The sequence below is a fragment of the Rhea americana genome, unplaced genomic scaffold (genome assembly GCF_003343005.1).
Source record: "Rhea americana isolate MKP2758 unplaced genomic scaffold, rheAme1 scaffold_342, whole genome shotgun sequence".
Taxonomy (NCBI): Eukaryota; Metazoa; Chordata; class Aves; order Rheiformes; family Rheidae; genus Rhea; species Rhea americana.
This window is the reverse complement of record NW_028186471.1, coordinates 496,593-519,667: the sequence shown is the minus strand read 5'-3', so window position 1 is coordinate 519,667 and position 23,075 is coordinate 496,593. Positions and strand designations below refer to the sequence as shown.

The 23,075-nt window shown below is 39.4% G+C and overlaps 1 protein-coding gene across 4 annotated transcripts in view; it reads left to right on the top strand.

The window, feature by feature from the left end:
- The window catches only part of PALM2AKAP2 (PALM2 and AKAP2 fusion), a 279,762-nt gene that overhangs the window by 51,984 nt on the left and 204,703 nt on the right, over positions 1-23,075 (top strand). For all 4 annotated transcript variants that reach the window (XM_085311516.1, XM_085311519.1, XM_085311518.1 and 1 more), the window contains exon 3: positions 11,327-11,457. In XM_085311516.1, the coding sequence (XP_085167642.1) occupies positions 11,327-11,457 (131 nt within the window). The remainder of the gene's footprint in view (positions 1-11,326; positions 11,458-23,075) is intronic.

Genomic DNA, 23,075 nt, shown 5'->3' with positions numbered 1-23,075 from the left:
TAGTCCCTGGCAAATTTTCCTGCTCTGCAAATAGTTATTTCATTTATCCTTTGTAAAATCCCTGGCTAAAAAAAAAAAAAAAGATGAGGACCCTGATACCCTGTCATTTTATTCAGAGTATTTTATCTATACTACACCTAGCAAGCACTGGAATTAGTGAGTGTCAGCTTTGCACATGGATGAAAGCTTTTGCAACCCATTTTGCAAAGACTCCTGAGAATTAGGCTAAGGGCTTGTGGCTGAGGACACCAGCACTGAAATGTAGCTGAACTATTAATTTTTTGTGTGAGCTTCTGAACTGACAGGCTTTAAATGTAAAAGGTCTAGGGTAGTACAGAGTGACTCTAAATGCTAACACCAAAAGCTTTATAGATCTTTTCCTGAAAGTAGAAATTTTCATAGACCCATAGTATACACGTGTGATTTGAGGGCAGGATGTATATTAATCAGTGTACAAGGAGATGCATCATTGAAACAGCCCCTGATGGCAAAGATATAGGTCATTTGAATCCCCCTTTTTGAGGCTGAAAGGCTGTTTCACTTTGAAAAGATGTAATTTACAAAACCTTCCCCCTTTTTCTCACTTTCTTAGTCTTTAATACCAAAATAATCATTATTGTCTTATATAATTCAGGATGTATTTTTGTTTTGTTTTGCTTTTCTTTGCCTTGTTTTGATAGACACACTTTTAACTTTATGCTTCAACAGTTTGTTAGACATACAGGTGTACAAGCAGGGCTGGCTAGATCCTTAGGAACTGGAGGTGTTTCCCAGCCTCTTGCACTATAGCTTGGAATCAGAAAAGTGGGTAAAATTTACCTTATGCTAATACACCAGCTAAAGTATCTATCAACATGATGTAATTTCTTGAGGAAGAGGGTAATTGCTTGGTAGGTTAGTATAACCTGCAAGTAACTACTGCTTTAAGAAGTTGTTCCACTAGAAAAAAATTAAGTGAAAAAAATCTAGGGCAAAAGTATTTCTTCCCAGATCTAGCTGCGTCTGTAGTTAATTGGACAGAATATCTGTTATTGTTTACTATAACTCTTGTTTGGTGGTGGCTGGTAATAAACAGCATAAAACCTGAAGTTCAATGAAAGATGACTTCTCTGCAGTTAAGCTGTTACAATAAATCCATTTACTGTAGGCATTTTATTTCGGTAGTGATATAAATGTTAGGGACCTACTTCTGTTAATGGCTATTTCTTAAAGACTACTGTACGTGAACACTTATTCTATAATATTGTGCCATTACTTTGAAAGAAAGAAAAGCATTTTTATGTTATGAGGATTCTGTAAGGACATGGTTTTAGTTGAAACATTTTTATATAAAAATGAATTTTAATTTGATTATTCCACAATTATATTGCTATCCTCAATTTATTATAGTCTTACAATAATTGCTGTCAGAAAATATAAATGAGTATAAATGCACAACAGCATGGAAATATTGATATAACTTCTGGAAATGAAGGAATCTTGTTATATCTTTATGATGAATTCCTTTATGATTTTCAAGTAAATTAACCTATGAACTAAATCTTAGCTCAGTTAAGCTCACAAAAATATCACCAATATTTGGTGACACAATAAACAGTCTCCATACTCTATGGGGTCAGTGCAATGGCTTCCAAATCCCAATCTTTGTTAATAGTCAAGCACTCTTTCTGGTACATGATATCCATTATGATAGTCATTGGCTGTCTCACCATTTTTTATGTGCTGAGCCCATTACATCTCTTCAAGACTGAAAATTCCTGTCATCTTCATTTTCCATTTATTWTTACTTGCTATACTGACATAAACAATTGCACAGCACTTTAAGTAAACACACAGGCTTTCTAAACAGGATTGGTTTTTAATCCTTCTTTTTTTCCAACTGTAGTTCTGCAGTACAGAAAGATGAACAGCCAATTTGGAGAAGAATTTAAGCACCATAAATGTCTAGTGTCACAGAGTGCAATCCAGAACCAGAGTCAGACTCCCATGCACAAGCGGTAGAAAAGGCTGGTGCACAGAAACCGGCAAGGCATGGAAACACTGAAGGTGGGGAGCACCTTCAATCCTTGGCATTTCTTGAAACTCGACAAAATTGATGCTCGAATTTCCACCATTAACAGCTTCCTTAAAGCAGGTCACTGTCTGCTACTGCAGCAGTTTCCATTTTAACCAGATTGTGTCGAGCTGTAGCTCGAGGATGTTTACAGATCTCCGAAACCTATTCAATACAAACTCCTCCTAATGGCCTGATACTTGCCTTAGGATGAATCCACATGACCCAAATTTAGCTTTATAAAATGATGAATGTGAGTACTCATAGGACTAAGAAAACAAAAAAAAAAGGGGGGGAGAGAATAAAGGAAAGGTGATAAAGGAAAGCTTGAAACTGTAGAGGAGACTAATCTTTCAGCAGCAATGGTCACAGAACAGAAATGGTGATAATTCATAAAGTTACTCGGTTGGGAGAGCTGTTTATCTGTTTTTCAAATCTCATATTGTGAACTATTCCAAAACCAGTTATGTTATTTTTTATTCTTAAAGCCAYGCCTCATTTTCTTTGGAAACATAGAATGAGTACTTCAACGAAAAACAAAAGTATGTCTAAATTTCTATCTTCAGGAGGTAAAAGTGTGATCAAACTCCTTTCGTGTTTATACATGTAAAAGGGACCGCTCTTCAATTTTCAGTGCAACCACACCAATCAAGCATCCAGGCACTTCCACTAATTTGAAGCTATTTCCCCATCCAACTCCAAAATTCCCTGGAAAACAGATATTCTCACAGAATTATAAAATAATTTATGTCTGACAGGACCCTGGAGGCCACCTCATGTCCCACCTGCACAGAGCAGGGTCAGCACAAGCTACCACGGCCTCTCCAGACCACCTGCTCTGGAGCTAGGCCACCATCCTGGGGACTCRGTGTGCGCCCTTAGCCGGGTCGCAGCATCCCCTTTCGCACCCTGCATCCCATGTCCTGCTGGTGCACGCCCACAGAGACGCCCGGCCCCWTCACCCCTCTTCTTCCCTGACGGCCACAGCCGGCAGTTCGTTGTTAATTCTCCATAYTGTGCTTAATCTCTCAACAAACAAAACACCAAATAGTTGGATAGAGCCATCATTATCATCCTGCCACGAAGAAGTCTGAGGCCATAAACAGACTTCCCAAAAAAGGTATACTGAAAAAATAACCCCCAGCTCTCCAACCTAGATTTTAGTGTAGTTGTTTTCACCAGCTATTTTAAGCAGAGCTTGCTGATAGCCTAGACACATACGTAGAGGAAACATCCTACACTTGATATATTTTTCATCTTATGGTCATTTTTGTCCCCACTTTTACATAAATATTAAAACCCTTCCTTTGTATCAGGGCCATACCTACGATCCTTGTGGGTGTAACTAACCTACATAGGCCAGAAGTCTGTGGCTGACTGATGGTCTGAGCAAGGGAGACACAAACTTCACTTCTTCTATCACAGAGTCTTGACAATGTCTTTTGCTGTGGTGGCTTTACCTTTCAGTAGTTTCAGCTGAAAAAGCTTAGGTTTTATATCTTCTTCTTTGTCTTTATGTGGAAACAACTGTCCAGCTGGTTTACAGAGTTAAATAAAATATGTGACCTGAACAATTTAAAAGCAATGCACATAAATATTTACACTGGTGGTCATGCTAATGGATGGGAAGCTTACACACAGAACATAAAACAACTGACTATTTTTAACTTTTTTTTCCAAAAGTGTTCCTAATTAGGCTACTGTCTGTACAGCTGCAATTTCTGTTCCTCAGAGTTTTTAAACAGACAAAAATAGGAGATCTTCATGATGGAACTACAGTTCTGTATACACTCCCCAGGTAGCATACCACAAATGTGTCTTTCACTTGTATCTGCAAATCAAGCTACAAATAAATGACTAGTCGCTTACATTACAGCTAGCACTGTCTCTGATTCACTTGAGCAAAAAAGTATCACACTGAAATACAGTCCATTTTAAGTAAACACAAATCTAGCCCTTTTTTCATCCATTTTTGGAGTCACATTTATCTGTTTAAAGTAATTCTTTATCCTCTACTGCTGTGCGGAACACTTGCTTTGAAAAAGAGAAATGACTAAACAAATAGAGGAGCTGAAGGGCTGTCGAATGAAGCGGCTCTGACAAACAGACAAAGGGAAAAGATAATCTCTGTAATCTCTTTCAGYTGTAGGAATTCTAGGTGGCATTTATAACAACGGTGATCATTTAATTCTTTTTTTTACTTACTCATCCCCCAGCCCACTCCTGCTGCTCCTTGCACGTCTTTCCTCCCGATCGCTGCGCCTCCTGCCGAGGCAGTCGCTAAGAATAAGGCCACACGCATCACACCAAAGTGACATACTGCATAGCCGCTGTCGTGCTGTGCATTAACTGCAGATATATGCAGCTTTCCTTGCTTGTCCCTGTCCCRCAGTCCTCATTCCTGTGGCTTTTTGAATTTTCAGCAAATCTTTGTTACTCCAGAGGCTCGGAGGAAGGAGGCAGGTGTGGTCCTTTACAGGGGAGAGGCAGGACGCTGCTGCTTTTAGTCTTCGAGAAGTGCAGAAACAGCTAAGGTGGTGAGTCCTGCCTTGAAAGCAACAGGAAATTTTTGAGCAGCTCTAAAACAGAGTCTGAGAACTGGTTATCTTCTGCAGGGTAAATGAGCTTGAGGGTCAGCTGCAACAAGGGCTTTATGAAGAGAAAAAAAAAAACTGATACAGTGGCCTTGACCTGTGTGGCTGAGAAGGAAGTTTTGAGGAGCATAAATCATCACTACCTGATGCCTCGTTAGGAAAGAATATTGATTACAATGGATAGATCTTAACATGCTTGAAAACCTTTAGTTAATGTGTTTCAAATGCTCTATTTAATGAATAGTAACTGACTTCTTGAAGTGATTTATGACTCCTGCTCTAAATTAAAAAATATATGCTTCTCAAAAATGTTTTTGAAGAAGGCACTTCTTTAAAATATATCAGATAATGGTTCTGCATGTTAAAATCTTGAAATTCTATGGTAGAATACATAATCTGGTTTAACACATGCTAATTGGTCTTGGGCTGGCTAAGTTCCACCAGTTTTTTTTTTTTTTTTTTTTTTTTAATTATACCTATATCTAGCAATGACATTGTGATCAAAGTCAAGACTGCAATCCACCCGAAAGGTTTTTCAGCATGACTTAATCCTCTAATCTGAGCAGTGCTTGAGTTATATCTGCATACCATGCAAACATGTTCTTCGGGCCAAAACAAGTATGTTAGATTGAAAAACCAATAGAAAGTTTTGATCAAAACAAGTTACAGTGTTCCAGATCATACCAGGGAATTTCTCCTGTTTTTGTACCTCTTCTTCTTCATTGCAAGATAGTTCTCTAGCACTGAAACCCCACAGGTGACCACTGAGCATCAGTATGGGTAAACAGTCATATTGTTTAGTTAACCTTCCAGGAAACAAAAAACTAAAATACCCCCTAAGACTGTATTCTGAAAAGCTGCTTATGTGTGGATGGACCTTCCTCTCGTATTATGTTATGCCTACAGCCTCTCTCAGCATTTGTAGATTTTTTCAGGAATAGTCAAGAACATCTCTCTCTAAAATACTGGTTCACACTACAGCCATGCAAACAGTCATTTTTCTGCTTTCTGGAAAGAAAGGCAAGGCCTGCTGGCAGAGGAACAAATGTTCTTGTAATCTTAGTACAAGCCTCAGGAACCTCTCTGCTAATACTGGCACTGTGCACCAGTATGCCAGACCCAGACCTGCTGGGTAAACTGCACGAGCTGGGCCAGGGCCAGCGGCACCACAGTGGAAACTGTGTAAAAATACAGCATGCAAGAATCACGGTATGGAGAGGAGCCACTGGAGCTGGGCAGAAATGAAAAGGGAAGAATCCCAGAAGAGTTTTAGCTGTGTTCATTCTTGCGTTTGCGTTACTTGCCAGCTCAGCTTTATCAATCCAGGCAGATGCCTGGGAGTGCATATAGGTGGAACAGACTCCACTGCTCCAGAGCAGGTTTCCCTGCTTCAGCTGATTAGCTGGCTGACAAAACTGCAATCCCTGTCCATGTTAGAGAGTCCAGGTAGCTGCTGAACAGCAAAACCATGTTCATTGCTGCCTCCAGAGCTGGCTGGAAAGTTTGTACTTTTTGTGCTGAGGGAACTTCCTGAAATGCAAAGAGCAAATCTGAAATCCACGCAGTTATACCAGCGTCCCGATTAAAGGGGTTCAGGTGTGTCGTTCTCACAGTCCTGTGAGAGCTTTACTGCACCATCTTTTTAGTAGGTTGTGACTGGTTACACAAAGATTTGAATATACAAGGAACCACCCCCCGCATTCATATTTTGTCTAGCAGGAAACATCARATGCCCATAGGGAGAAAATCGCTCTAGTTTCAGTGCTGAACTATTAGATGCTCAGTTATCTTCATGTCTCAGAAAGCGTTCTCTGTAGGCAAGGATTGAAGTAAAATCACCTTTGATGTAACACCGCTGATTTCAGTAGAGTTGCACCAGGGACAATTTTAGCCTGTTTTGCACAGCACAGAAGACCATCAAAGCCCTGTATAGTTCCAATAGTGTTTCTCAAGAGCAAGCACATTTTACTAGAAGAGGTTGTCTTTGGTCAGCTTTTGACCTTTGTTTCTCCTCCAAATTGTCAGCATCCTTGAAAATGTACTTGGCAGACAGATTCAGACTCAGCTTTAGCAAGCGCTACTCTCAAGGATTTCGCTGATGGTTCTGATTGCTCCTGTAACCATTTGTAAATACAAAAAACAACCCCCCTGGAAGAAACTACCTTAAAAGGTAGCAGCTCAGCACTGGTTTTTATGTTATCATAAAGAGTCAAATGGTGAAATATGAGCCTCAAGTTAAGACATTGCCCTCCTATGGGACTAGAAATGTGTTATTCTTTATGAACAATGTTTATGGAATGAGGTCCTAAATCAGCAAGACTGATGGAGAGAATTAATCACTTTTTTGTAAGCATGGAATCCAGTGGTGATTTAGGCTCCCCTTTGAGAGCATAGCATGAAAATGCTGCTAAAAAATCTGCTAATCATAATAAAATGTCCCTCAGCATTTAAACATGTGATAAAACATTAGAACCAAATGCAACGCTGAAAGAYAATTTTTTAAATATATATAGGTTTAACTCTACTGTATGCATTTGAGAGGCTATGCATTAYTACCTTGCTAGCACAAAATGCGAATGACTTAAAACCCTCAGGCTTTATTATTCTGAAGTATGTAACTGGAATAAATTGCACATAAGGGAGCTATGCACCACATTTATGGCAGTCACTGCGCCTACCTYGTTCAGACATTTGGTATGACTTCTTTCTGCTCTCTCCAACATCTGTTCACTCACTTCTGTCCTCACTATGATCTGTTCAGGGAATCATGACCTGTTTTTTCCTCTTTGCATTGTGAAGAAAAGTTAGCCTATTTTCCTAAGCTGGARCTCAAAGATGCCTGAAATCTTGCATGGGTACAGAGAAATCATCTCACCTGAGARCAGTGGTCACCCAGAGCATTGCAAGCCCACTTAAGTCACAGACAGCCTTTTTAATCACATGATCTAATTTCTTCTGAAGGACTTAGTGCTGAAAAAGTAGTGATCTCATACTAAATGAAGAAATAGTTATACCAAACTGAACAGAGTGTGGCTGTAGTTATAACAGTAGAAAGGTGCCTTCTAAAAGTAGAGGAAAATCCGTTTCCACTATTGGGATGAAGTACATAAATACTTGTATTTAAACACTAGTATATTTGGCCACTTTATTCGTACATAATCATCAGTCTAGTCCTACAGAACAATATGCATAAAGAAGCTTAAAGATGCAATAAATAGARAGTTAAGACCCACAGAAGATAATACAGAAGGAACAGTGGTGAAATGCTAGCTTGTGACCATTTAATTACAGACTGATAAATAAAGCACAGCAGGGTAGGCTAAGTAGGGGTAATTCACACAACGATTTCTGGGCCCCATCCTAGTGTAAGTATACTCTATTTAGCAGATTTGAGAAATGCCTCTTATTCTTCTGGGTCGAGATTTTGCCTAACCCAAATTTCAACACTTTGGAGCAAAGATGGAAGTGAACCATCTTTTATCTCGAAATCTCTTCTGGCTCTGGTGTGCACCTGACTGGACAGCCTTGATGCTGGCTGCTTCACTGGGCTGCCCCGTGTCCCAGAGCTGTGCTCAGTGCGGCTTTAGCACCATCTTCCTGTTGGAACCCTATGTCACTTTGGCCTCAAAGGTTGTGCTAGAGCCACCGCTCYGGCTTTCTGATGAAAAAGCCCTGGGAAAGGTTTGCTGAAGGCAGGTGTGAGATTCTTCCACCCCATATATACTGCTGCAACGCTACGCCAGGAATCTAGCAGGGATAAAATGTTTCCCCTGAACTATAAGAACTATAAGACATGGTCACCTGAATTGTGTCTGTTTGCCTATTGTATTTACAGTGGGTGTATAAATATAAGTATTCTCAACAGTTGGCACACAGATTATTTGAATTTAAAAAAAAAATGTTTCTTGTAAATGTTTCCATTTCTCAGAGTCTTCTTGTCTGGATTCTTCAATGTAGTGTTTAATGAATGCCTTCATTTTTTCTTGAAAAGGAGAGCCAAAAACATCAAAGCTACCACTTTTCCTGTTTTAGATAAAATATGCTGACATTTCACCCAAGAGGGAGGATTTTTAATAGATCATAGCATTCCTGTCCCTAAATATGTCTCAACAAAATCCAATTGATGCTTTCCAGTTTCACATTCATCCTATTTATAGGTCAAAAAAATAGGCTTCTAGAGAAAATCATGTGATTTTGTAGCTTAAATTTTTCACGAAAACAAAGACAAAGCCAAAAGCTGCACAAAATATTTTATTTGTTGTACAATGACCTTTCCCTGTTTGAACATTAGCATATAAATTCTGTAAAAGGACTTACTTTGAAAAAAAATATATGTTTTATTTTCCCCTTATATTAGATAAGGAGTGTTTATTAACTAAATGTTACGGACGGTCCAAGTAGTACTTTGCGGAGAGCTTTRTTAGGAGATCTGGATCTTTACCGGAGAGCTTTGAGCGAAAGCTGCCTTCACCCTTATAGTTGATCTTTAAAAATCTATTTTTCTTCCAACATAGTGACACTKAGGATTTCTGATTTGAGGCTGTATGAGTATGATAGACGCAGCAACACACTTGCACAAACAATCTAACCCAGCACTGCCTAGCTGGTGTCCACTGAGCTATGCTACTGAGACTTCTCAAATGTCAAAGTTAAGCATACATTTTTATTTGCTTAGCTCCCAAGGGACATGAAACTGTGACCTGCAAATTGCTCTTTGACTGATCTTGCTTTTTTTTCTTGGTAGGGATATCATTCTGGACACCCTATTGAGGGGACATTTCAGTAGCACCATTGACTCYGGGCCCCAACGAGGTGACCAAGTTAACTGAAATCTTCATGGGGGTAGTAATCAATTGAGTTACACGAAAAAGCAAAGGATCCACCAAGAAATCTGTCTCCCAGCCAAGGAATACAGCAAGGAGCATTAGCACGCAGTGGTGACAACAAAGGGAATAACTGACAGTGGAAGCTGTGATTGAAGATAGCCATTGTTAATGTTTTGTGGCCATGCTGGCTACAAGCAAAATCGAGTTCAGATGTTATTYGCTAGATAAAGCGCAGTACAGCTCTAATTATGGGGTGGGGGACAGAATTTTGCAAGTGACTATGTGATACAAGAGCACAGGACTTTTCCTGTCATACAGAGCTCCTAACTTATATAAGAGTCATTTAAACCCACCTAAAATAAATCTGGTATACAGCACAGTTAAGTCAATGAAAGCTGGAGTCATTTATAATTTGTTTGCATGATTTATATTGCTCTGAGTCTGCTGTCATATTAAAATCGAATTGCCTTATATCAAGTAAGCCATGAAGTGACAATGGTTTGTGCATAGATACCATGTCTATATATACAATCAAAAACTATCAAGTAAGACCTGTCTCTCATGTCAAAAAGCCTTCTATTTTGGGTAGGTTTGGAGACTTTTTTGTTAGYGAATGTTTTTCTTTATACTTAGGTTGCACAAATTAAATTCTATTCGAGTTATGAGCTCGAATATATCAGTCTATTAAAGAGACTGATAGTGCATGTTTGGGCAGCCTATGAAATTCATTTTCTTTGGATTGATGATTTTCTTATTAGCTCCTTTTCAGTATAGGGGATATGTATTCTGACAACAGGTTCCCTGAATTAATACTTAAAATTGCTTTGGAAATTTAAAATTAAGGCCCTTCATTCCAGTCAGTGAAGAGGCTAGCTTTATTGGTTCTCTAGTTCGCTGAGTATTCCAACTCATTTCATTTCCTTTTTGCCAAGGGTGGGAGACCAGAAGAGTTTTCTGCTAATCTTCCTTCCAAAAGGTTTGTTCCATGAAGCTGTGTCCTCTCTGCCAACTTAGCTGTCTGGGAGGATTCAGGCCAACATGCAAGGCTAATGTGCTGTTTAAAATATTGTTTGCAACCAGTGTATCTCAGCTGGTGAATGTCTCTAGGTGAGCTCTAGCTGGATTGGAAAATGTCAAGGTGAAGTCAWAGCCATGTTTTTTGGTATGGAAAGCACAGAAAAATGCCCAAGAATTCCTATATATTGGGGTAGGCTATAGCCATTACTGTAACATTTCTGTTGTGCCTTGGGATACCCATGGCTTCTGGAAGACTTCTGTTTGATTGTTTGTTTTAATATTGGTCTGACTAAGGGGTAATGTATGTGTTTATATGAAAGTGTGTGTGTGTGCATGTGTCTGTGCATCTGTAAATGAATATATAATAACATGTCCATTTTATAAATCAGAAATAACACATTTGATTAATTTATCACCAGAATGCTTTTATCCTTCATGAAAAACATTACATTTCAAGGATGCTGCTCTTTTATTTTTTTTAAAGTTTCAAGGAATTAATGAGTTTAGTCTTTCCAGCACATGCCTTATCATGCACAAGAGATCCTGACTTCTGTTCAAAAATTTGGTATTTTATGGGACTGGCTAATTTGAGTGGTTTAAACTGCTGTTCTTATTAGGAACTAAAAATAGTTTCAGATTAGGGCATCAATCGTAAATACAGTACATATTGTAAAACTATCAGCCCTAAATCTGGCAGACATGACATCTGGACAAACATCTAACGGATCGGCTGAAATTTAATGACTAAAGTGGTAATCAGTAATTCAGCTCCTTCTCAAACTTAAAAAGGTTTTTATTMTTCCTTCTTCTAAGGATTTTTGTTTTCCTCCTTATAGTCCAAAGCTCTTCGGGAAAAATGGCTGCTACAGGGAATTCCTGCTGCCTCTGCAGAAGAGGAAGAAGCCAGAAGGAGGCAGTCAGAAGAGGATGAGCTGAAGGTTAAAAAGCTAGAAGAAAACATACACAGGTAGGGACAGTTTCCCTTTGCTTTGCATAAGAATAGACACTTCAGCTAAGGCCAGAGTCCTGTCTAGCCCCAAACTCCAGCCAGTAGTAAATGACCTGCAAACATATGATGATATGTAAACAGATTTTTTCTCCCAGACATCAGCTACTTGCAAGGTAGATTCACAGTGGTATATTTGTGTTTCCTGGACTTTAATGGATTTTCTCATGCGAGGACTGAGAAGGGGGCCAAGGTCCTCCGTTGGATTCACATGTGCAACACTCAGGAGATTCTCCATTGCTTTACACCTTCTATAGCCAAAAGGAGTTTGAAAAGTGGTAGCTCTCTTTTTCACTCACTTTTCACTGGTGTAAATGACTGCAAAATGTAATAGCAGATGCCTCCAATGGACTAAACAGCTACTGCTTTCAGAAGCAAGGTTTGGACTTTGTAATTTTTTTTCTTTTCTAAGTTTCCTATTATATTTTTAATTGACAGATTTGTCCTCCTTTTCTGTTTTTTTTTTCTTTTCTTGCTCCAAGTAATGGTTCCTAAAGCTCATAAGGAGAGTACTTTTATATCTCACAGAACAAACTCCAGAACTGRTTCTTCTGCTAGTTACACTATGTGAATTTAGAGTTTTTTAATCTGGCAGAAAATTGGGAGAAGTTTGGTCATATTTGGCCTCACAGCTTTTACATATGAACCAGCTCAGGAGAAAAAGTGAGGAGGACCAACAGTCCAAGAATTGAAGTTTTAGCCAAAGATTTGATGACCTTGGCTCGCCTTATGCAAAGCTTTTTTGTGAAATTTCTTGAAGACGTCATTGAGGACTTTTCTTCAGGGAATATACAGGCAGACAAACTTTGAGCTTGCAAGACATTAACCAGCCTCTATGTGAATGTGAGAACTGTCTCACACTACTAGTCTATGTCTTTTTAACTCTATTAATTAAAACTAATCTGAGAATATATTTTTTATGACTGTGGTGAAGTAACAGGAGATACTTTTTGAAAAGAGTTTCATATCCTACCTGATGTCTTTGTGCCATAAATTAATGCACTACACAAATAAAACACATGGATTCAACTTCAGAAGCATGTAATGTAATACACTTGTCATCTGGTGCCAAACGCTGCAAGGTGCTAAGCACTCTGACCCTATCCAACCAAAGGCTTGAGCACATGCTTAATTTCAAATCCGTGAGCACCACCACCAAAAGCATTGACCCCTATGTGCTTATAAGCTCTACTTAATCAGTTCTGAGTGCTCCGTGCATTCTAGGATGAAAATCTGTGCAAAATATTTGTATCTTTGTCCCTGCGGTTTGATCTTTTTTTCCCTTAACTGCAACCATGAAGAAAGATCATTAAATATTCAGAAGTAAAGGAGCTCTCTTCTGCCGTGGCCACCTGTCTTTCAAATGGCAGCTCAGGTGCTTGTTATTGAATTGAAAAGGCATTTGTCTGACAACTTTATCATCCTTTCCTGGAATTTTTCCAAGGAAACGCCCAAGAATGTAATTTAGTATTTTAATTTAGATGAGACAATACTGCAACTGGATGCTAGAAGTGAGATGTCAGAAGGTGATGAGGCTATTTTAATTCCAGTTTACATCCTTGACAAGTTGACACATCCAAACAGATCTCCTCAGTATAGGCTGAGACAGTAATGGGTAGGAGGAGGAGTAATAAGATGTCAGGTATGTTATCTGAGGGAGTACTGTAGAATGAACTCATCTTACAGGGATTCATTTGCTGCCTGCACACCCCAGCTCTGCCCACTATTCCCAGGAGAGAGGTAGAGGAGAGAATTACAGGAGGGCTGTTCGTATATTCACTTATGTAGAGCCCAAAATTTCTCCTACTAATGCACTGTTAAAGAAGGAACGGGTCCACTGTGCAGTCCTTCCCTCCTCTCCCTCTTGCCACAGAACATGCCAACATGGTTTTAGAGAACAGCTTCTTCTGCTCCAGTGGAAGTACTCAGGAAGATCATTTTCTTGTACCTCTGAGGGTTTGTCACCTAAACATGCTTGGCACAAGAGAGAGATCAGTCTTTGTTGGCAGGCCAGACATAACCAGTAAGTTTGACAAGCTAAGTGAATGATGATACGTGGAGAAGAAAAGCAAAGGATATGCTGCTTCAGACCAGGTGAACATTCCTAAATGAGAACAGAGGCTCATGCAGACCTGTGTTGTCTGGAGGCAGCAAATATATTGGAGCAGTATTAGAGCTAGCTATCAATTTGTATCTGGACTTGAAGGCCTTGAACACAGTAGATGCTTCAGTTCAGTGTTCATTTTTCTAATTCATTTGCTAACTGACCTTCCCACTAAAATGAAGCCTGTGCAAAATGCATACATACTTGTGATGTTTAATCTTCAGCTAGTGTAACCAGTTCTTCCCTGTATGGGAGCTGTTTAATTTCATCTTAGACAGAAAAAAGTCATGAATGCACAGACTGCTGTTTATTTATTAGACTTCCAAGTTACTATGATACGAGACATCACAGACTGTAGCTTGTAGCCTGCAAGTACATATGCATATGGGTAAACTTACACATGAGTAACTATAACGATTTAATAAGCTCACCCATCTGCAAAAGCTTTTAGAAGAGGAATGCGTACATTACACAGCATTTCTGTACACCTCATCCCAAGTGACTGAAAAGATATCTGTATCATAAAAACAAAAAAAAGAAAGCAGAACAGTCCAAAAAAAGGAGGTCAGCACAAATCATTAAATAAAATCATGTAATAATGCTGGTGACATTTAGAATTAGCTTAGAAATATTGAGGCATAAGAACAGTGGAAGCAAGATTTGCATTCAAAAAAATAAATGGGAATGGACAAATAAGTAGAGCTGAAGAAGGTTTAGTCTTGAACCTCCTAGATTTATGTATATCTAACCTCAGATTTCAGAATAAGACTTACACTGTTCCATGCAAAAAATACTGGTGTTCTATCTTGCAGTACTTTACTTGCATTGCTGCATTATTAGCTTCCTGGATGCAAGACTGGTTGTACCATTTTAAATCCGGCACAGCACAGACAGAAGTGGATTTACAAGGTCTCTTAGCAGAAACCATCCTGAGTTGTAGAGAAGCTTTAAATTTAATGTGTTTCTCCTTGTTCTCATAAAAATCTCAAGTCATTTCTGCAGTTCTTTTCTGTTGCTACACTGTGAGAATGTGATCACCTGTTTTCTGAAATTGCCTTAGATTTTGAGTAAACAATACCAAAATTAACATTTGACAAATTAACATGAAGCATTTCCCTGCCTTACCTTCTCTCTGAATCACAAATCTGAAATGTATTGTAGCACTGATACAGATAACATTGATGCAGATGCCTACTGATCTTCCACAGATGTATTTTTGATTATGTGCTGTAGGTGAAACAAGCACTGGAATGTATTGTATGCCTCCCATGGTTATTTTTACCACATGACAGTCTGTTATTTTGCAGCAGTGAATGGAAAGTTGGCATTCGACATCTGGGTATTAACTGACAGCATTCATAGATCCATGCAGCCCACCCACAGCCTGCTGTTCCTTCTCAGCATTTGAAAGGCTTCCAAAATTATTTTGTTTTACTAGATTACATTATAGTATTTGCTGGCGGCCTGTGTTTACTACAAAAGGTGAAGAGTTTTCGTTTCTCTGATACTTTCACACAGCATGCTAACATGAAATAGCTCTGTGAAATATTTCCTTACTTGATGACCAACAGCAGCGTGAAATGTTGGGTCTATACTGGGCTTTCTTTGGCCTGTCACAAACACACAGTTTTTTCATAAACTACAAGAGATGGGGATGCTGTTTATATGAATTTCATGATCACTGTTGCTAGTTTTATTAAAGTTGTGCTCTTGGAGGAAAGAAATTCTCTGAGCTAAATCCTCAGTAGACTGGCATCCCTTCAGAAATCAATGGAGCTACACCTGCTTATGCTGGCTGAGAAGGTGCCCCTCAGCTCAAAAGAGAGACAAATTACGGCTGCTCCCACATAGCTCTAGCAGAGCTGGCTTGTGGCACATGGGAACGAAGCAGACAACTTGCAGCAGAGTGTTTTAAGAGGATCTCCAAACATTTTGAAGAAACAGGAGAGACCCTTTAGCAGATGCATCCACACCTTTCACAGTATTTGGCACTTTGACAGCTCTTGGAGGTGAAACACTAAAGCAGTGGCCAAGATATGTGTGTTCCCTGGCCTTTACTTAGAACTGCTCAAGTGTCAGGCACATGCAGCAGTTAACATTTGCAAAAGCCCTTTGGGGTTATGGAGTGTTTCACTGAGGGATACGCTTATGGTGAGCAATGCTTGTGTTCCCTCCAGGAGACTGTTTCCTCAGCACCCTCCTAAGAAGGGAAAGTCCTGATGCTAATGATAGCAAGGGTGGGCCTGTGCTTCAGAACATAGCTCATAAGCTCTTTCCTGAGACAAACACGTGTTTTTACTGGTTGCTGGTATCTGTCTTGATGTGGTGGCTGGTAGATACCTGCAGAAACTCCCTGCTTCCCAGCAGCTAACATCTCAAACTGCTATGGTGCTATGGACTTGTAGATATTTTAGATGTTTTGAAAGTATCTTCAAATCTATTGAACTGAAAAATACTTACGTGCTGTAGAACAAGAGGAACTTTCAGTCAAGAAAAGTACTTATCCTATGGACCAAAAACAGAGATGCATTGTTAGCTTATGTGGGAGACATGACCAGTCTAAGAGGAAGAGATACGACAGCTACATATCTTGAGCAAAAGGTGTCTTGGTTGGGCAAGGCTCTCTGTTGTTTTATTATGCTCGATTCTTGTCCATTTACCAAGTACGAGACAGGAGTCCCAGTCTTGAGAGAGCAGATCCAAACTAAAGCAAAACTTTGCTGAAGCTGGCAGAATTGTCTTTGCTTATACGACTGAATATTTCCACTTAAATACTCATTTGGATATTATCAGAGAGACCGGAATACAGTTAGAAAAGAAATCCCTCACAAAGTTGTTCTCAGATGCAGAAAAATATCTTACCGTTGCACTGGCTTATTAAAAATGAGTGCTTCACAGATCTATGGTGCTAGCTAGAGTCTCATGAAATTCTGTTCTCATTGTAGAGTCCAGCAAATACATGCATGTTGTTCAGCTGTGGTTATGATAACCACTGCACCTTGATGATTTTCCTTTCTCCTGTTGTCTATTCTTTTATTTCTTTCTGATACTACCATTTGTTTCCTACTTCTTCTTTCCAAGATTAAAACCTTAGTATGTCTCATACTGGGAACACTGACTGTAACGCAGTCTCTCTTGGAATTGTATTAATAATTTTTGCATGACAGAAAGGGAAAGAAAGAGAGCACGTAAGACAGATTTGAATGCAGTACTTCAAAGAGAGGGATCATCTGATGTCAGAACCACCTGCTCAGGCCTCCCCCAAAAGCAGCCAGTGCAAATCCAGGACCAGAGGTGCCATAATGCTCTCCTTAACTAGGTATTCATCAGCTTCACTTTAGCCTGAGCTTCCAAAGAGATCTAAATTATTACTGAGTGCATGCTAGTGAAAAGAACAGAATGTCATCCAACTGTATGGTGCACACGCGTATATTTTTTTTTTTGTTTTGTTTTGTTTTGTTTTTTTGTAAGTTTGAGATTTATGACAGCTGGGAAAAATGGTCAGGTATAAAGGGAATCTTGTTTATCCAATACTTTTGGATTGTCTAGGATGCCAGACATATCCATAGATGGGCCCTTGGCATAGCCTTCAACACAGAAAGCTCAAACAGTATTGAACATGACATGCCGCTACATAGCCAGCCTCCACACGCTGCCCATATAAACAGTCACATTGGATGAGCTCTCAAAGAGTTAAATATCAAAAATGTCTTGTCTCCTCATAGCTAGGCACACTCTCTGAATTTTACTTGCCTTTTGAGGAAAGATCAGGCTTTCTGCATGGGAGCAGCTGTTCATCCCCAAGCCCTCTGCCTGCTTCTCACCTAAGACTGGTCAATATCAGAGCTCATCTGCTGAAGCTGCACAGATTCTAATTTTGGCAGCCCCTAAGGACTGTGGTTTCCAAAGCAGCGCATCCCTCACCTCCCATAAAGTTACTGCTTGCCTTGGTGCAAGTTTCACATGTGATTCATTTCTTAGGAAAACAGAGAACAAAGCAAAACAAGGCAAAAGGCCTCAACAGGAAATCTCAGATTTCCAAAGGATCCCATTATGCAGTGTCAGTGGACAATTACTTAGGACTTGTAGAATGATCCCAGAAAAGCAATCAGCTAAGAACTGCTAGGTGACAACAAGTTTGGGGTTTTTACATTTGGTATAACATATTTAGATGCAGCACTTCAAAAAAAAAAAAAGAAGAAGAAGAAGAAACACAAAAATAATAACACAGCTGATTGCCTAGATTCTGAAACTCAGCCTACACTTAAAATATCAGAATAACATGCCAATATTTTAACAGTTATTCAAGTGCTTGTATTATGGGTTTAGGAGTAGCAATCTCAGGTTTTTCCACAACTCCTAAGCAGTGCTAGCTTATAATTATTTAACAATACCTAAACAACTTATGAGGAGGGCAAAAGGACTATCTGTTCAATCTGAGCACAGATTACTTCCACTCTCAGTATTACTGCTCTAATAAAGTATCTGTACCAAATATTTACCTTGATAAATCCATCAGACTAATTTTGAAGCAAAATATGAAAAAAATTCCAAAGTCTCTATATATCCAAGAATTTAGATCTCAAGTGCTTCTGACACCTCATCCATGTCAGTATGTCATACAGTAGCAGACACAGTCCTGAGAAAAAGAAGACACTTAGGCTTAAATTTCACTCTATACAAGCAGGTTTTCAGGGACAGCTTTTGTAGGTAATTATGTTGCAAATTGGCATCAGTTTTTAATTGGATTAAAACCTTCAATGCAGTAAAGCACATGCTGAAGCCCCTTATGAAAGAGGCAGTTGTCGTCTCAGTTATCATCTATCATCTGGCTAGGTTAAGGAAGAAAAGAACAGTCTCAGTCACAGCAGACATTAGAAGCTGCGAGCTGCAAAAGTGCGGTGAGTTGTCTTGCCATACTAGGTGAGGCCCAGTCAAGTGCAAGACTTCAGAGCGTTGCTTGCACTAACGTTTCAAAGCTAAAGCCATTTTTTACTGACTATTTGTGTGATGTAGCTTGAAAGACACGGAAATCTCTTCATATTGCATACATTGTATCACCGATCTCCACACTCCCTCTATACGCAAAGCCCTCTGAGATTTTCACACATCTTTTAAGCCTAGTAGAACTGACAGGGTTTTCCTCAAGCAGTAAATTGTGGTACAGCATAAAGARTAGAAATCTTTGGCTTCATTACATCTGAATTAAATCTTTACCATAGGTCAAGTGAGATTATTTCTCGAGTAAAACAAAAACGACTTGTCTCTTTTGACATTACAGTTACACTTATCTTTGTTGGAGTTGGCTAGCAGGTTTACATTCCTTGTGTGTTGGTCCTACCACAGGCCAGTCTTGACTAAACAGACTAAACTCTTCACTGTTAGTCGAAAGCCCTTATAGTCTTTGGTGACTGGAAGAAATGAAATCAGGGAAATTTTGTCTCAGAAAGACATGTTTGTGTACAGGAGACATGAACATGCACAGTTTTGAAAAAGGATGATAGACCTGTAGCATATTTACAAAGAGATGGCATGCAGTCAGGCAGAGGCCTGAGCTGATTTTATTGTGTTGATGCTTAGCAGTGTTTATTTACTTCTTCACCTTAAATCAGAGACAGGACTTCTCTCTGCGTTGCCAAACATCTCTTTATGTACTGCGTCCATGTTTAGCAGTGTGGACACACAACATCACACAGCATACACAGGCACACACATGCAGAGCCAGAGAAGACACCACCATCGTTTTGGGCTCTAGTAACTCCCCCTCCCAAAGACTCAAATTCATCCTACCTAACTGTGGATGTTTAAGTTAGCCATTGCATACAGAGTGTTGATTTCTTAAGCTCCCCACAGAGTCCATGACAAAAGAGCATCACCTCCGTGTCCTTCCCTTGAACACAGGCACCTCAGTTAAGTGTCTGAAGCGAAAAACAATGAATCTAAGCCTAATGCTCCTGCACAAGGCCCTGACACTGGGGCCTCTGGCTGTTACAGTGATGCAAACAGTCATTCATAACCATTAATACTGTAGCTTGTCCATCATACCTTTGTATATCCAAAGTTCCTGCCATATCTTTCCCACTAATAGTCAGCRCTTACATGCATTTCCACAGACCTAAGCTAGCTCCTAGCTCTCAGTAAGCAAAAGTGTAGTTAGAGGAGGAGCAAGCATCTAGAGCCACCCAGTAGACATTGCAAAGCCTTGTTTTTAAAATCAGCAGTTTGAAAAGTACGTCAGATTCTCTGTGGGGTTTTTAAACCACTGCAATATGTGAATTCTAAGGAAAAAAAGAATGCARATCACAGCTGGTGATACACAGAAGACAAGAAAAGACTGGATATGCGATCAGAAATCTTGATTGATAAGAAAGGAACAGCTGTTACAGATTTTACTAAGAAGCTGAAGGAAAAAAGAAAAACCCAGTGAAGACAYGCTTGAGAGTAGAGAATAGACTGTTGGCACACATGTCATGGTCTCTGTAAAACAGCAAAATGAAAACAGGGAATCTCAGTTTGTTGGAAAAATGCTTGTGGACATCCAAAAATATAATGCATGAATGATATGGTCAAATTAACAATGAAGGACATTCACAGCACTCAGATCAGCATGTTACCAATGTAAGACACGCTYACAGCCACGTACAAATATGGGATTTGTAGGATGAAGTGATATATGACTCTATAGTGTAAGACACTGAGGAATCAGGTCTCAGAGCCAGATTGTTACAAGAACCCGAACTAAAAATTTGACTTGGTATGGCAGATGTGCAGAGAGGCAATGAAAGAGATGAGGAACTGAGGGAGGGAAAGAAAGAGAGAGTAATAAGTGGAGACAATGTGAGGCATTAAACAACTAGGGGGCACAGATGAAAAACCTTTCAAAGTCAGACTTGCATGGTGTCTTCTGTGACCTGTTATAATTGCCACAGATGAGAAAGGACTTGACAAGGGCATCAAGAGTACTGCTAAGCATAGAAAAAATAAGAAAAATCTAATGTATTTTTCAAAGCTGCCGACATAGATTGTGCAGTCAAGGCTGGATAAAGCAGAGCTTTAACATGGATTCATATGCAATGTAATTACCATACAGAAGTACAGTTAGGACCCCGAACAAACAGCGTGTTTTAAAGCTTGGTCAGTACGCAACTGGAGTGGCTCATGACTTTAAAATGTTACTAGTAGTCCACAAAGATGATAGCAAGTGGAAGGGAAGTCCCCATTTATAAGTCCTTAGAAGTCCTTTAGCTAACGAAGGCCACCATACAAGGATCATAGCTATGAGTCATCGAAAGAAATATATATACTGCCATAAGTCTAGCTAGATACTACCTTTATAAAATAAGCTATGGACAAGAGTTTGAAATACCCCATGTATCAGTGATGTGAGCCTGCTGGGGCTGGAACAGGAATCTGTATTCCCTTTTCTGTAGCTGCKCTTCTATCTGCTGTATCAGGAGAGAATCTGCTGAATATAGTACCTGAATCCTTAAAGAATTGCACAGGCCAAAAATAAATCACCTGCTGAGGAAAAGATATATTGGAAAAAAATGTACTAACTGGACTAACTGGATTTGACTAACTAGATCAAGCAAGGTAGACATTTAAAAGTGCTRTAAAAGCATATTGTAGATTGTAGCTGAATGAAAAGACCAGACGGAAAAATAGCATGCTCATGATATCCCTTGCTGAGCAAAAATCATTCAGTCCTTCATGTCAAAGACTCTTAAATTATGCCTACTCTGTACTTTTTTACTAATATAGCTACACCAGCAAAACTTCTCTTTGTAGATTTAGTTTTTGTCAGCAAAAAGTACAGATACTTAACTGAAGTGAGGTCTATAGGCAGAAGTTATTTTAGCCCAGAGTAACCACCTCTTTACTGGAAAATATATTAAAAAGAAGATTTTATAAACCTACCGTTTAAGCAACTACTGTATGCCAACAGGAGAATCTAAACTAAAGTGGTGTGAGACAGAGGTGCCAGCTTTTGCATCCTGGATACCTGGCATATGGTGCAGAATGTCCCTTGGAATTGCCGATATCAAGAAATCAGCAAYAGCAGGTTGAAGCCCCCAGATTGTCCCTTGGTTACACTCTTCACTCTGGCATAGAGTCTTGCACAACTTCGGTGCATCAGATACAAGTTGCATCAATAATTTTCCTGTGCTTCTCATTCAAGTGTTCCGTTAGTATAATATATCTTTCTCACATTTTAAATACACTTTAGGCTAAGCTTTTGTGGATAAGAACTGCCTCCTACTGTACTTTAGAAAACGTCATCAGTGCCACTTAAATATCCTGAATGAATACTCATTTTTCAGAACGCTTCAAATTCTGACAGTGGCAAGCCGGTGCAAATAATAAATAAATAAATAAATARATAGATGCCTRTCAACCCCAATGGGCTATGCTGCTAAAGAAAAGAAAGAACAGTCCTTATCTGAATAAAATGATTCTCTGAAATTAAACTGTGATTGTACGTATGTTTACTCCTAAGACTGTAAATCTGGCTCTTGATGGTCTTAAAATTGATGGAGGATCTCTCAAAGAATACAGAGGAAAAATCAAATATTAATAAGTCAAAGCAAAAGCCTAAGGGAAGTGAACTGTGTTGTCCTCAGTGTTTTTCTGACTTATCTGAGGTGTCTGCACTTTATGAGTTGGCACACCTGGAATGGGCTCAGAAATGCAGTCCTAAATTTAGAAACACATTTCAGGCAGCAGCTGTTGCAGAGCAATAGCACGTTGCCAGCAGAGCTGGGTGTGTAAGCTTCATCTAGCTGGCACCGTGCAGGTCAGAAAATCTGAGAACCCCATTCACCCTTTTAAATGCCATTTCGGATAGGTTGCCTAGGGCCAGTCATTGATCTGGTCCTATACTGTCAATCAAGCCTGCTATTCACAAGCTACTCCTAGGACTTTGGGCAGCAGATTCAGCTGATGCCATTCCCAACTTAGAGAGAGATATCTGTTACGCTGGTATTCCAGTTTCATTGCTGTAGGATTTTCAACTAAGAGCTGTTGACAGGAAAAAAAAAAAAAAAAAAAATCCTAGCCTAAGACCACCAAAATAGCATTCCAATTTTGGAAAAGGTTGTAGCAGGAGAATACACAATGTGCACGTTTTCAACGAGCAAAGAAGCTTTCACAGGCCTTGTACGTGTGYCGTGTTTATACCCCAAAACATGCAAGGGGAACACTCATGCTTTTGAGTTTTTATCCAGTTGGGATTATTTGGAGGAGGGGAGAAAGAGGAGACTATATGGGGAACATCACTGGGACTCAGCATGAGAAAACTACAGAGTACTGCTGTGCCAAGAAGATTGTGGCCAACGCTCCCCTGTATCATCTTGTAGACAAGTAATTCTGTGAGCAAACATCCTACAGACAAGAAAATCCTGTAATTCTCTGCCCTTTGCCAGTCACAGTAGCTTGACAAATGTGCAAAATCAATCATTCTGAAAGCTGTGCTATG